Genomic DNA, 16014 nt, shown 5'->3' on the forward strand with positions numbered 1-16014 from the left:
AGTCAACATTGGCTGTTGGAAAAAATCCCCTTGGAAGGGGCTCCTCTCTGACAAATGCCTGTGTTAATTCCAGGTATACTAGTTATTAGTTCAAGGTCTTACATTTTTGCCTCTTAATGGAGAGCTTTCCTTCTTGAGATGTGTTGCCTGAAAGAGCTTTGACCCTTGGATTTTGATTTGATGAGTAGAGAACTTGGTACAGCTTCTCTTACATCCTGAAACATTAGAAAACCAGTGTGTCTTCCTGAGCAAGTTTCCTAGTGTTTACATGTAGCATAATAAGAAATAAGTCTGAATAGAATGGTTTACTTGTCATAATATTTGGAAAAGCACATTGCAGGGGTTTTTTATACTAAATGTTGTCTTGAACTGGATTAAATCTGCTTTCAGTGTTTTAGGACAAAATGTGTAAATGAAATCAAAGGCTGGTAAATGAAACTCATGTTAGAAGGTAAAACTTTGCATAGATAGACTTTTGTAATTTCTAATGTAACTGCAGACATCAGTGTATGACCTAACCAAATCCATCTTGATTAAAACTGGGGAGAAAAGTAACAGAATTAGCTTTGATTTTGAGCTCTATAGCAGTTGTAGAAGTTCTGAAGGCAGTAATAACTTCTGACAGTCAGTTTAGGTTAGTATTCTCAGCTCTATGTATTCAAATGAGTACATTCAAATATTCTGTTACTATCATGTCATCTGTTGTATCTTGAAGACTGGGCAAAGGCCTTTTCTTTGTGCCAGATGTCACTTAAATCACTCCACAGTACTGGAAAAGAGAACTGGGATTTAACATATGTCTGTAGTTTATGTATGCACATACACATGCATATGTAAGTAAATTTTCTCCTTATCTTTTTTTTAACCTGTGGTGCCATCATTAAAAAACCCAAGACCTAATATATTCCTAAAGGAATAGAGTATGTGTAATAAAACATGCATGTGCACATCGCTCTGTAGTCAGATCGGTTCTGATACTGTGACAGCCATGTTGACTTTTGCTGTTCAGGTTTAGGACTGTGGCTGGAATTGCTAAGCAGCTTTGTCCTCTCTTCGCTTTGCTCCCTCATGTAACAAAGGAAAGGGTCATTGCTTTATGACAAAGGAGTGTATTCAGATTAAGTGTCCAAACAGATGACTCCCTATTTAGCCTGATTTGCTAGCTGCTGTAATCTGTTTTGTTCACTGCCTTCAAGCTTACAATTTTTTCCGCTCCGATTCACGAAGACCAAGCACGAGCAATATGAGAGGTTGAACATGGCTGCAGTTTCCTAGACTTTAAGCTTGCTTTGATCTTTTTTAAATGACTATACCAGGAGGACTCCGCAGTTGCACAGAAACTAATTTTTCTCCTATTATTTTCATCAATTCTACACTAACACCACCGACTGATTCAGGAAGCCACTATGATATTACGTTACTAACATTGCTGGTAGTGGGGTCTTACAGCTTTTGTATTGTTCCTTTGTTAGCCACGTTTACTGGGAAAAAAAGTAGGTTGGATTCTTTTTCATTTCTATTTTAAAGCATGCATATTGTTGTGTGAAGGTTGGTAAATAGATACAATGTTTTGATTTGCTGATTGTCTGTGAGATTATTTTTCTTTAGTGATGATTTATATCTGATAGTAAGGTTTTGTAAGTATAAGGACTTCAGATTACAAAGAATTCATATGTTAGTGAAATTTTTATGACCTTAAATTGAAAACAATTAAGGAATCTACTTTGTACTCTAATATTAAGTACAGTGCTGTTCTTGGGTTTTATTATTTCATTTAATCTGCTATGCAATAATGCCAGGGAAAAAATTGTATTGGAAAACCAAAAATGTTTTTATTAGCTTGATGGGGGACACAAAGATCAAAATGGGAGGCTTTGTGAATGTCATGAAATTTATTACAAACTTGTGGTCCTGTCAACAATATTAAATTGACAGTCACCTGGCTTGTCTTATTTAAGGAGTTTGCCTTGTGTTAACAGGGAAAATGACAAAAGTGTTTCTACTGCTGTGTCAGCTCAGCCATTTGTTATGGTATATCTTTGGATTTGTACTGCCCTGTGGCAGCATTAGTGTTCTTCTTGTCTAATGAGCACTTGAACTTAATGATTTTTTTTCTCTAAAATTACTTCCTATTTGAGAAGTTTAAAAATCAAGAGGTGTGAAATGCTGTTGTTAATAAAAGCATATTTTTCATGCAGGTTGTCAGTTTGAGCATTAAAAAATAGCATTTTCTAACGGTAGATAAATCTCAGTTTTAGTGCTGAGCCAAAAATACTATAATTTGAACATACTGAAATGTTTAAACTCTGAGGGTAAGAACAAGAACCTGAATTTTAATTGCATTAGAATAATTACATATAAAGGAAATAATGTTTTGGAAATTAAAAAGCTGATCCTAGCACTTGAGCTTTCATTTCTGTACAGTCAATACTTAATAAAATTCTTTAAATGACGTTTTTACTCAACTCTTTAGATTTTAACTGTGGTGAGATAATTTCATACCTGTCCATCTTCTATTGGGATTACAGTAGCTGCTCCTAATTCTGTGAGGAAACAGCTTTGAATCATATAGTGATCAAACTTTGCAAAGTGGCTGTATTTTTTTCTATTTGCATGCAGCCTGGTTAGCTGACTCCAGAGCTTTCAATAGGGCAAAACAGCACCCTAACTAGTCCTGCTTCAGGAGGCTGCTTGCTTACCCAAAGTGGACTTCCATGGTGTGCTTCTGATTTACAGCAAAGTAGCACACCAGTTTGTAGGCAGTTATCTGCTTGCAGTGAACTCTGAGCAAATATCCTTAATTTAGTGATTTGCAGAAAATGTTAAGAATTGTTTCAGGCCTCATGATTTACTAAAACACATTTGTTCTAATCATCAGTTGTTGATCAGGGTCAGGTTCCCACAGAATAAGTGTGTTACTGATGTGTTAAGTAAATTGTTCCTCATGGGTAAGTTCTTTTCCAATATTTAACTTTTTGTGCCTTTAGAAAGGCTCCAACTTGCTTTATTTTAAAAAAAGAGGATGGCTTCAGTTTTATGTGTTTCTACAAGGGAAGGCAGTTCTGCCCCTCTTTCTGTGGTTGAAAATTTATTTAGTGGCTAAAAAGCATCTTTTTGAATCAGTTAACTCATGTGGTTTATGCCAGTGCATTTAAAGACATATAATCTCAAGACTATATGTCCCATCTTTTGATGAACTGTATTAGACAAGCCTTTAAAATTAGCCTGCCTCATGAAAGCACTAATCTGATGCAAACCTGGAAATACATGCCAAAATCTTCCCACCTCCCTTGTTTTGTTTTGTTTTGTTTTTAATGACTAGAGCAAAAGGCAACAGTGTGACCAACTATTCCAGAGTGACTTAGTTTTTGCTTGTCTCTGGTAAATGCCATGTGAGTTTCTTACTACTTACTGTGTCAGTATACGTAATTTTTTAGTACCCAAACTAAAGCATACTCAATCATTACTTATTTTAGAAGTATTTTCATATTTTGAAAACAATAATTTGAAAACAGTGCTTTCCCAAAGTTTCAGGTTTTTGTTTTTCAAGGAAAAATTTCCATTGTGACAATAAACCCAAGCCTCTTTCAAGGTCCTTCAGCCTCTGGTAAGACAGGCTTGGCTAATGATTTATTGTTTGTTAAACTATATATACTTAGAGCAAATTCTTTGTCACTGTCTATTGCAGCTGCAAGTGCCACAATCATCAAGAGTGGAGAATGGCCTTCAAAACCAGCCTGCCAGAATGGCACTTCAGGACCTGTCCCTCTGAAAGCACCATCAAGACCTAGATTGCACTTGTTGAAGTCGGCTTCAAAAGGTACATGGGTCTGTTGGTAGGCAGAGTGAAACTGTGGTTCTTGCCATTACAGTACGTTAGCTCTTGCAGGCAGCTGCCTCCTGAAACAGTGTTATTAAACAGCGGTCTTGGAAAACAATGTGAGGAAGCAAAATCACATCAGTGGTGCTTCAAGTGTTGTAAGACTTCATAGGAAGGCTGAAATGTACTTTCTACTCTCATAATCGATGGAGATACTTAAGAGAAATGAAGAGGAGGTCTGCACTGTGGTAAAGTAAAGGTTTGCAAGGCACAAGGTCTACAAATGCACCTTACTGTATGACAGGTCTCATCACATGGGGTTTGCATTATTTTAATAAGAGTTTTTTTTCTTTCAGAAAGTTCAGACATGGATTCTGTGGCTGCTGGTAATATGCAGGGTAGACCTACCCTGAATTTGTCCTGAATGTATGGTTGTTCTTGTCCTTATGCAGACTTTGCATTTTCATCCCTTTCAGGATAGAAAGGGCTTTGGGGGATGAGGATATTTTTTTAATAAGGTATTATTAGATGAAGTATCTTCTTTTGTAGATGAATGACATCATCTATTCCAAGGGAACAATCCCACAAACTGCTCAGCTTTTCATGCTACTTTTTCTTGATATTCTGCCTACTGGCTGAATTGGAAGCTTTGATTTTTAATGGAGATAAGATGATTCTGCTTTATCATGTTGTGCTAAAGGAAACATTAAATATACTTCTTGGTTTTGTGTTCTGGTTCCAATTCCTGTTCAACCAGTACCTCTTGATTGGTCAACAGTGCTTCTTTCACTCAAGCTACAAACACCAGTTGACAACTCATTCTCTGGCCAAAATTAAAGACAATGGGAGCAGATAAATAAGCTTGTTGTGTCTCTTTCCTAAATCCTAGCTGTAATCAGCTTGCTTCTGACCATCTTTGTGGTGAACTTGTTATTGTAATTGGATAGATCTAATTAAATACTTCATTCCTGCTTTAGACTTAAGTTTTAAGCTGGTATCTGAAATAATTGAGAATAGATAAGAGATGCCTGCCAAATGTCATGCTGTAGTGACATGCTTTAAAATAGCAAACAGTTAAAAGAAACAGAGTTTGACACAAACTATAAATCACTTTGAAACAAACACAAATCATATGGCTCTCTGACAAGCTGAAGCTTTCTGTAGGGGTCCAGCACATGCAGCACAGCTGAGCAAAACTCAACATCGTCAGCAGCCTGGGCTCTGGAAGCATGCCTTAATCACCTGCAGGAGCAGCATGGCCAAAAGAAGCTGGTATTCCCCCATCAGTTCAGTGTTAGCTGGACTACTGTGTTGTGTTTTGGGGCCTTCCCAGTTCAAGAGAGTTGTTTTGAAACGGGAAAGGTTAATTGGGACCTCTGTCTGGTGAAGAGAGGTTGAGGGAGTTCAGCTTGTGTAGTCAATAAGTTGAAAAGGACAGCTGTAAGGGTCATGGTGCCAAACTCTTCTTGGTAGCACCAGATGATGTGGCAATCAAAAATGCTTGCAAATTGTAGAGTGGCAGGTGCATCCTTGCCCGGTCATGCTGTAAAGCTTTCTTTCCTGGAGGTTTGTAAGGCTTATATGGCCACCTGATTCTTGTCTTGGTGGTGACCCTGCTCTGAGTGGGAGTCTGGATAGCTGACCTCTGGAGTTCTCTTTCAGCCAGCAATTTCCTTAGCTGTGTTGTATTAGCTGCTGTTTTGAGACTTAAGTAATTTGATCTCAGCGATAAAGTTAAATCTTTACTAATGTTTTCTCCTTTTTCAGAAGCTTTATTAAAACTGTCTTTTTATTCCAGTGTGAGTTCTGGAAAAGTGAAGCTAAGTTTAAATATACCTTAAATGTTCTAGAAGGTGTCACTTTTTGTGTTTGAGTAGATTTGTGCTTGTACTTAACTGTAAATATGTAATTTTAGATATATCTTTAATTGCTGACATAGTTCTACTTTAAAGTTCATCTCAGCTTTTACTTCTAGGAGCCAAGACCAGGTCTGCTTCACTGAACCAGTGCACACCAAAATCAGCTGGGCCACTGCACTCAGGAAGGAAAGTCAGTGAGATTAGAGGTAATCAGCTGTTGGGTAAAGTCAGTGTTCCACTTCTTGAATCCCTGTCTTGAGAAAGAGCAGCTGTGCTCTGACTTCAGAGCAATGGAGATAGTTTTCCCATTTTCCTCGCAGTTCTTAGTATTCGAGACTGGATCTGCAATGTGTTCCTTATGTCTTTGTTTTTAGGGACATTCACTGTCTACCATCTGCCTGAAACTTGCATCCCATAAGGACTAAAAATAGAGGATAATATCTGTTAAATGATGTTCTCTCACTTGTTGTAAGACTGTATGCTTGCAAGGCACAACATAAAATAGATTTTTCCAAGCAAGATTCTTGTGAGAGCATGGTGATCAGCTCTGGCTGTTGAGTATATTTCTTCCACTTTGTATCAGACATTTGTTTTATCTTTAACTTTGAATTGAAATTAGAAATTGCTGCCAAAGTGAATAAAAAGAATAGATACAAATCTTCAGGAAAGCTTTTTAAGACACAATTTTCACCTTGGGAGCAAAGTTCCATTTGCAAAGCTGAGGTGAAGGAAATATGTATGGTAGCAGTTCAAGGTAATCTTTTCCTGTTGAAACACCTGTTGTAGAATCACACACTATTTGAAAATCCTGAAGAAAAGTGTTGTCAAAAGACCTTTTATAAACTTCTGCACATGACTTTTGGACTTATATATGACAGTCAGAAAGATTGCTTTCATTTAACATCCTTAAAAGTAACACGATTCTTAGATCAATTTTCACATAACTATAATAACAGTAAGGGTGGATTAACTTTCTCAGTGCTTTCATCTATATTTAACTTGATTGGTAGCGCATTTGAGAATGCTGTTAATTTATTACTCCTTTATACAAGTAAAATAACTAGAGCAGGTAGGTGGAAAAAAGTTGCTATGATGCCAGTATAGATGATAGTTCTCTATTATCTGTGGTCCTCTATGAATAAATAAAGTAAAACTGTGCTACCTGACATAAATGAAAAGTGATGATTATAATGGAAAAGAAACGTTTGGCTTAATGGGAATGCATGGGGTATTTTTCTTACTGGCTTGAAGTGTAATTTTTTGTTCCCCTTTTTGAACATCGTAGGTACTCCTGGAAGAAATGTAAACCAAAGCCTATCTTGTTTGAGTCCTGGTGAGTTTTCTGAATGCATTTTTAAATTTTCTGTAGTACAACTCAAATTAGGTTTATATATTAATATATTTGTTCTTTTCTTGGAAGAACTGACTTGCAGTGGATAATTCTCTAAGCTGTCACTGACTTCAGTTTCAATGGATATGGAAAAAAGTCTGGGGTTTTGTCTACTTACTGTCTTCTGGCTACCCAGGTCTCAAATATTAATTTTGTGCTATCTCTTACTCCATCTCCAGTGAAACTTAAGGAGATTTAAGTGGTATACAAAAAAAACAAAACAAAAAACCCCAAACAAACCATGAAAATTAAACTTGATGTAGTTTTTGCTGTTTAGCCACAGTGAGCTAAGTAATGAATGAATTCATGGGTTGTGGCTTTAAAAAAAAAAAAAAAAACAACAAATAGAAGAATCATACAGAACCTTTCTTTTCTGGCAGGTTCATTGTAGATAACCTTTTGGGCTGTCTCTGAGTATCACTGTAGAGTATATTTATATAAGAAGTTGAAGTTATCTGAGGATGTTGATATGTATGTCTGCTCACATGGCAGAGGGAAGAATCACAGCTGATTAAGTGGCAGATGGCATTTCAAAATCTGGCAGAGTTTTAAGGACTTCATGTTGGGTTTGTTTTTGGTGTTTGTGCCAGTCAGGACACCTGGTGCTAATTTCTATCTGCCGGATAGAAAAGTCTTCAGATGATGTTTCTACTTGCAGCGATTTCCGGGTCTTTTCAAGAGAGTTGGCAGTCTGATTTAGTTTCCTGAGAATCAGCATGTATTTGGTGAATTAAAAGCTGCTTGTAATTAATTACTCATTGAAAAGCCCTATTTGAAGGATACTGAAGATCACTGGAAAGTCCTCTGTCCCCTGAGTGAATAGCAGATGCCTTTCTGAAAGAAGTGCTGTGACCAAGCAGATGTTGTAAATTTGATCCTGGAATTACTGGGCCAGTTCAGTTCTGACCTGTAATTCTGGTGCTGTGGCAGTATGTTTTTAATTTCCTGTAGTCATAACTTGAGTTTAATGCTTTTGTCTTTCACTCTCTTGAATGCCAAATATCTACATAATAATCATGGTAATTTGATATCTTCTGTTAAGAGTCAGGGCTTCTGTCATATGTCAAGTGTAAGACTTCTCACAAAGTGCTTTTTCTGTTTGTTGCTTTCATTGATACTTGGCTGAACTAATGTTAGTTTAGGTAAAGCCTGACACTAAGTTTCAGGAGCTCAAATGTAGTCTGCTGTATAAGCATGGAGAGGATGATTTAGCTAGCAACATAATGTCTTGGTCAGCTCAACTGAGGAAAATCACAATGAGCAACAAAATACGTCTTTGTATAAGAAATTAAAAAAGTAAATTCCTCTTACATTTGCTTACAGTAGTCTCAAAATGTAACTTTATTTTCCCCTAAATTTAGTGTGTCACATTCTATTTGCCATGTTGAAAAGTAGTGCTTCCTCCCCTTTTTCCTAGTTTAAGAGAATTTTGCTTGTGATTCATCTTTTCCAACCTAATAAAACATTTAGCTACATGGCTTTGAAGTGCTGGATTGATGCATTAAAAACGCAGCCATAAGCTCCAAATTGGGGGTAATATTCAGTGATTCTTTAGTAAATGTTCTTTAGCATCTTGCTTTTGCCAGTAGCATGGCTGTATTTCAGTGTTTGTCTTAATAAACCTGAACTGTTTCCTGTACTGAGCTTCCAAAACTGGACATGTTAGACTGTGAAGTTAACAAATTTCCAGCTTAAACAGAGCATTAATATAATATACCATTTATGAATGCAGAGATTTCTGATGGGGTATTTTGTATTTTTAAGAAAGATTATTTTTTTCCATCCTCACAGTTGCAGATAGTTCTTACAAAATAAAAATATTGGATGTTCTTGGATGTTCTGCAGTACAATGTCTTACATTTTAAGAAGACAAATGATCTTTTTTAAATGAACTGAAATAATGCCAGCCAGTACCATATAGAATGAGGCCCACTGTCTTTTTTTTTCCTTTTTTTATGGATTTGATAGTATAGTGAAGCTTTGTTCTAGTGATTGCAGCTAGTATAAAGCTTTTGTTCTTTTATTTCAATGCCATAGTTAAGTCTACAGCTTTTAGCCTTACCCAGTGAGGAGTTCCAACCACACTTCTGTTTCTTGCCCCTGTGCCTGGAACTAATTTCTTGCAGCAGGACTCTGGTAATTGATTACAATATATGGATTAATTATCTAGCTCAGTTGTTCACATTGCTCTTCATATTACTTTAAGAATGAAAAAATATCAAGCTTTTCTGGATGTGGTGTCTATTCTGACTGTTGCTGGACTTTCTCCATTTTCCGTTCATTTACAGCAGTGATACAAAGCCAGAATTTGCCTGAGGAAGCAAGCCATAACATACTGTTAGTGTGCATAGACTTGCATATTTTCAGCCATTCCTTTAAAACATTCCATTAAAACATTCACAAGACTTCTTTTTGTGAATCCTGTATTTTTGATGGATGATGTTTAGAACATCAAATAACTTCTACAAGTTCTGTGTGGTGTATTTCTTCAGTACTGGCTTTAAAGCTAAGGCAAATTTAACTTCTTGGGAATAATACATTTTATTATACTTTTTAACTTGCCAACTGCAAGTAAGACTGTTCATGTGCACTTACTGTAATGTCTTAATATAAATATGAATAAAAATATTGCCTCTGGTGAGATGGAGTTTTGAACTAGATGCAAAACTGGTCCTAAAAATGAGTAAAAATTGGTACTGTTTCCTTTATATCTTCAGACCTCCCTGTAGAAAAAGTGGCCTACGTCTCACACCTGTGCAGTATGTTACAGTGCAGTTTGTGTGTATGCAGTGGGTATTCACGTCTCATGTCTCTGTTGACTGAGCATCAAAGATAAGTTACAGTACAGTAAACTCTGAAACTATGTAAGCCAAGCAAAAGCAAATATCCTGTTTGGCAGTTCCAAAGGTAAGGCAATCATTTTGGGAATAGAGCATGTAAATATTTCTTGGAGGGCTTATCCTGTTGTTCCATGACCCTGAAAGGGATCTGTGGTCTATTATGGATAACGAGTTACACTTACGTGTGTGTCACATGACTCTTATCAGGACAGCTAGGACAGCTGCTGGATACACGTGTAAAGTGTTATTAAATATGAACAGTGTGATTTATGTCACATCTTGTCATACTCTGACGGATTATGCAAAGTGGAATCGGTTACTAAAGCCTGTGGAAGCCATGAAAACCAAAGAAGCTTTATCAAGAAATGCTATATGCTCTGTCATGGGATTCTGTTCTCTTACTCTCGTAAAAAAAGGCTTTTTGTTTTAGTTCAGTCATTTGTGAGAAAATATAACACTAGAAGAGGCAATAAATTCAGTCAGGGGGCTTATTGCAAAAGTGAGTAGTTGTGCTGATCCTGCTGATCAAGCTCAAATGAAAAAATAAGATATAACAGGCCATGAAGCTGTATCTTGGAACAGCTTCTCACTCAAACTCTTACACTGGGATAGGATTTTTTTTTACTAACAAATTACTCTGGTTCAAACAAAAGTTGGAGGCATACTTCAATGTTCATTTTACGCCCCTTTCTTTCATGGCCTCAGTCATCCCTGTTGAAACTCAGAGGACACAGTTCTTACATTGTGGAATCTGGGATAGGTTACCCTCAAAATACTTGCATTTTCTATGTCTGGAAAACAAGGCATTAACATACATCACACTCTACTTGTGCTTTAACAGCAACAAAAAAAGCCTAATGTTTTAAAATGATACATGATACTATGTCAAAAAATGTAAACTTTCTCTAAAAATTGAGAAGACTGTTCTGAGACCTGATGAACATCATTAGAAATGCCAAATATGTAGGTCTTCAGTGAATTCTTTTATCTGACTAATCATCTGTAGTCTTCAACATGGTGGCAAATTACCACGCTGATGAGGGATATCTGGTCAAGTGACTTACTAGTGGTCTATTTCTCCTTTTGTATCTGATCAGGAGGTCTTTTGGGGTCTGCTACTGAGTGGGTAGGTGGGGTGTATTTCTTGCAAAAGTTTTTGCAAGTTGCAGAAGAGGCTGTGCAAGTGGTGTTCTTGGTACTTGGAGACTTGAAAAGGTCTTGATGTATATGTGAACATATGTACCCTGGCAGCCAAGAGGTCCAGGATTTCCACGTTGCAGAAGCAGCATTTCTGACTAGCTCTCACAGGGAATTTCAGTGTAGTTGTGTTGAGACTGGTTTCTCAAGTCTCCCCTGTTAAGAACTTCAGCATTTGTAAGTTGGGTTTGTCAGCTTTTCTGTCTCTGCCTCTATCTCCAAGTGAAAAGCCAGGAAATCCTGCAGAAAAACTTGGAACCATTTTGTAAACTCTTTGGGGTGATGCAGGAACAAGATTAGATTCTGTATTATTTAATGTAGTTAATATTTTACGCATTGGAAATTCTAGGAGTTGAGCAATGTAAATGAGTATTTTCCCTTTATCCCTTGAAAAGCAACAATGAAATCAGGCTTAAACCTCTTTTTGCAGATATTGTACTGTGTTTTGGACCATTTTGTTGCCTTTCTAGCTGTAGTAAAAAGCCAACTATAGTCTGACTTTTACATCTTTTTTCACCCATGTGAACTATGAGGACTATTTGAATGACTTAATTGTCTCATGATCTAGCCTTAGAATACCTTCAGGCTAATGCTCTTATAAACAGACAGCAAAGCTACTAAGTAGTGTAGCTATTGCATGTGAACCAGCTATTAATGCAGGTATTCATTTTGCTTTTTCTGTATAAATAACTGTGTTCATTGGGGACTGTCACGTGAAAAGGAGGGGAAGAAATACAAAGATTTTTTGTCCCACCAGTATTAATATAAAGTTATTAGCTATAAGTGTCCCCAGAACATCAAAACCTTGTAAAACCCAAATCAGTCTGTCTGCGTCTCACTTAAAGAGACAATGCTGGACAGATTTACTGTTGGGAAGGATACGCTGATAGGAGACCCCACTAAATAGCAAGAAAGAACCTTCTCTGTAGCAGCTCCTGAAAAAACATTAATACAAGTATGTGACAATTACTATATGGGTCATGTTGTCGGTAATAACATTTAATCTGAAGGGCAGCACTTAACTAATAGCAAAAATCCAAAACTATAAGCACTCTTAAACAAAGCAGCACAGCAACCTAAGCACCAATACAGACTTCAAGCAGCCATACAGACTCAAACAACCTCCCCCCCCCCAAACAGACCAATTCACCAAGACTAGAAATACTAGTTAACACAAAGAATAAGAATATAGCCACTTCCCACTAACACACATTTTAAAGGAACTAAGATAAGGGACTCCACACCTTTAAGTGGAGTGTAACAAAGCAAAACAAGGAATAAAAAGTAACATATATGTACCTGGTGAGTTGTAGCAGAGTATAATTAGTAAATAAGGTTTCTTTGAGGTAAATGCAAAAGATGTTAATCTATTAAAAAGTGTATGGTATGTAAGGATACCCAGTGTGAGGCAAGGTAAATTCAGTAGCAAAGTACAATTAGTAAACAAGGTGTCTATGAAATAAAGTAGCTATAGGGTAAAAGTGAAAGATGGTAATCCATAGGGTATAAGGTATTATAAGGGTATAAGGTATAGGAGTAAAAGGTAAAGTATATAAGGTAATAGGCATTGTAAGATAATATAAGTTTTAAGGTATAAGTGACAAGGTATAGGAAAACAGAGTACATGGTTTCTCACCCCTACATTGTCTGAAGGAGATGAGAGGAGAATGGAGCAGCTCACTGGCTTGCCCCACAATGGGGATGGACTTCTCTCCCCCATTTTTCACTTGTGTCCAATCTCTTTTTATACTTCTTAGGTAGTTTGAGTGACTGTGGTCAATAATTATTTTTGGGGTGTAGATAGATGACATAGGCCTAAGGGGTGGCTCCCTGTGTTCCCAGAAGATGCACAACACTCCATCCTTTATTAATCTTATCAGTCTGGCTTGAGCACTCTCGGAAAGCCACTGGGGTTTCTTTGTCCTCTGACAGTGGTTTCTGGGAGCACCCCTCCAGGGCTGAGATGTTTTGTAACCCATCAAGAGCTTGTCAGGGCTATCAGCCCCCAGGGACATAAAATGATTTTTAATAGTTAAGGGAATATCTATAAGCCTGAAATAATCTTTGAAAGACAATAGCTGTTACTTTCTTCACCAGATTTTCCCACTGTTTCTAGATAAAGTATTATACAACAGCTTGGTCTAAGGATTTAATTTCTTGAGTGAGAACTGCTATGCTCCAGAAGTCTTCGAAGTGAAATGGCATGTGCTGATGTTCAGAAAATGCCACACTAAACTCTGAAGTCATCTGCTTTGACTGGGGTTTGGGGGGTGGAGGGAGGAGGCAGGGTTTGTTTGTTTTTATTTTTCAACAAATGGAAGAGACATGCTTCAGAAGTTAAAAATTAAATTATTCTTGCAGTGTTCTGTGACTGTTCTCAATTCTGAGGGAATACAATCAATGCAAATACTACTGTTGCACGAGGGAGACATGGATGAGCTTGATTCCTCTATCTATTTGCCTGGGAATCTACTGCAGATCAGCTTCAGTTTGACAGAGTGCTGAATTTATAATGATTAAAAGCTTCTGTGTACTAGAAAAAACCCTAAATTATTTAGGATTTTGGTTCATGCTTTCAGAAAGAAGAGGCTTGCTTTTTTCTTGAGGGGAGGATTTGAGCTTAAAATTAGTCTCAAAGCTGCAGTTTGTATTTGTTGTGGCAGCAGGTCCTGTTGCCTACAGGAGGGTTAGTTTTTCAGACTGGAGCACTGGCTAAAGCAAGGTGATCACAGGAAAAGTGGAGTGAGGCCAGTCATTTTCCAGAAATAAAAATGAGGACACAGATGACCCTGTGGCTCTTAGTAGGTTCCTGCTTCTTGTGTCTCTTTGCATAAACAATCACCTCTCAGTTGTTCTGATGTAAAACGTGCCAGTAAAATCCATCTGCTCCTTGCTGCTCTTGCTGTCTTGTGACATGGAGCCAGGTGTCCGTTACATGGGCTTCTTGGATCTAAAGAACTAGTCTCTGATTTAGACTTCTATTCATGAGACACTTATTTGTGTTCCAATGGCATTTTTAGTGATTGTTGGATGTGGAAATGGGGACAGGGACAACAGAAACACATGGAGACACTCTGGACTTGGCCTCATGAGACTGAATTGAGGAGTCTGCAGATGCCAGTGCACTTGCTCCTTTTTTTGTCATGTTACTAATATTCTCAGGGAGTGGCAGATATGCTAAATCTGATGGGGTTAAAATAGGTCTACCTCCCCTGTCAGTCTGATGGTGTCATCAGGTACTGATGCATTTAGCAACCCAGACTCAATTGTGTGATCGTAACAGGATAGAGCCCCTTTGTCCACGGTGATCACCAATTCTGCCCTTGGAGTCTGAGGGAAGGCAGCAGTAAGGTGCTAGTAAATAAAATATATCCATCCTTTTGTCTTCTGTATTATCACTTCCTAATTTATTCTGCTGTTTTCTGGTGCTGTTTTCCATCACCCTTATCCAGTGTCAAGACAGAAAACGACCTCTCTGTGATCCTCGTGTTATGTGTGAAATGTAGATAGTGGATGTTCTGGCATGCTGTGTTAAGATCCCAAGGATTAGCCCTGGCTTTGTACCATGCCAGCACCAGGCACTAGGTGGCTGTCGTGGGAGTACAGACACAGAGCGGAAGGTGCTGCTTTCCTGAGCCAAGGAAATAATGCTAGCAGATGCACAGCCTCGGTGGTGTGGAGTGTACCGGGGTGTGACTCTGAGCTCTGGAAAGACTACATTGAGGGAACCTCTCTGCAAGTTAAGTCTCTCCTGGGAGCTCGCTCTTCAGATGGGGATGGGCAGTCCTCTTGGTGACTGATGTCAGAGCTCGCTGAGCGTTGGGTACTAGATGAAACTGACGTGCATCCATTGCTTTTCATTGGTGCTGTCAGGTCTGCTTCTACCTAATGCAGACTCATTACAGGTTTATGGGGTTTAACAGAATTTCAGCTCTAGAGGCTGGAAAGGCATTTTTGTCAGAAGGTTTTTTACAACTAGTATGATGATGTATATGTTTCTTCATGGCCTATTTCCACCCAAAGAAAGAGTGGAAAGGAGAGGCAGTAAAAGTATCATTTGTGTATCTGTGTAAGAGGAGTTTTGGTCTTTGCTACAAGAATTTTGATGTCCATATTGAGCTTCTCTCTGCTCATGTTTTGCCTGGTGATTCATTCTTTCATCAATTTCCAAACTGATTTGTTAGATCATGTTTGCCTTCTAGAGATTCTTTATTCTAGCTCCAATTCCTATGAAGGAAGTTAGGTTTCAGTGGGGTGTTTCAGGTTCTTTGGTTTTACAAGCTAATGAGATGTTCTTTACATTTCTCCTAGGCACTACTGCAAGAATGGGGAGAGGTGGCAGATTGGTTTTTTGGGTATAGGTGTTTTGGTGTTGGTTTGTGGTGTTCTGGGATTTTTTAACTTGACCCACTTTTGTGAGAGCATCAAATTGAGATGGTGAGAGAATATTGACTACATGGAGCAGTTCCTCTCTTGGAGAGATGTGGCAGCAGGAGGGAAATAAGAGGGAGTTCTTCTGGGTCCCCAGGCAAAAGAGTAAAATCTCATGTGGCTGGGTGTTTAATAGTGTTTAAAACCTTGCTATAGGCCCGGTCAAGGTCTCAAAATGCCTTAATTATGAAAGGACTTGACAATAATGATCTAATATTTGATGAGACAGGCTAATGAACTATCGTGAATTCACAAGGCTGCCATAGCGTGCTTAACAAGCCTTCTGGTTTACTGCTTGGTGTGGTTTCCAAGCATCATCATCTTGCAGGCCAGAAAGAAGGTGATGTCTTTGGTAATAGTATTGGATTAGGAAAGAGTCTGGAACTGAAGGCTGTTGGAAAGATATTTGAACACACATTGCTAGTGCCAAAGCTGTCAATGGTCTTCAGACTAGAAGGAATAGACAAGGTAATGACA

At 38.0% G+C, this 16014-nt stretch overlaps 1 protein-coding gene across 3 annotated transcripts in view; it reads left to right on the forward strand.

Annotated features, from left to right (window-relative positions):
- The window catches only part of MTUS1 (microtubule associated scaffold protein 1), a 122249-nt gene that overhangs the window by 53043 nt on the left and 53192 nt on the right, over positions 1-16014 (forward strand). For all 3 annotated transcript variants that reach the window (XM_071556387.1, XM_071556386.1, XM_071556388.1), the window contains 3 exons: positions 3689-3820; positions 5796-5885; positions 6965-7012. In XM_071556387.1, coding sequence (XP_071412488.1) covers positions 3689-3820; positions 5796-5885; positions 6965-7012 — 270 coding nt within the window. The remainder of the gene's footprint in view (positions 1-3688; positions 3821-5795; positions 5886-6964; positions 7013-16014) is intronic.

This window comes from Pithys albifrons, chromosome 5, assembly GCF_047495875.1.
Source record: "Pithys albifrons albifrons isolate INPA30051 chromosome 5, PitAlb_v1, whole genome shotgun sequence".
Taxonomy (NCBI): domain Eukaryota; kingdom Metazoa; phylum Chordata; class Aves; order Passeriformes; family Thamnophilidae; genus Pithys; species Pithys albifrons.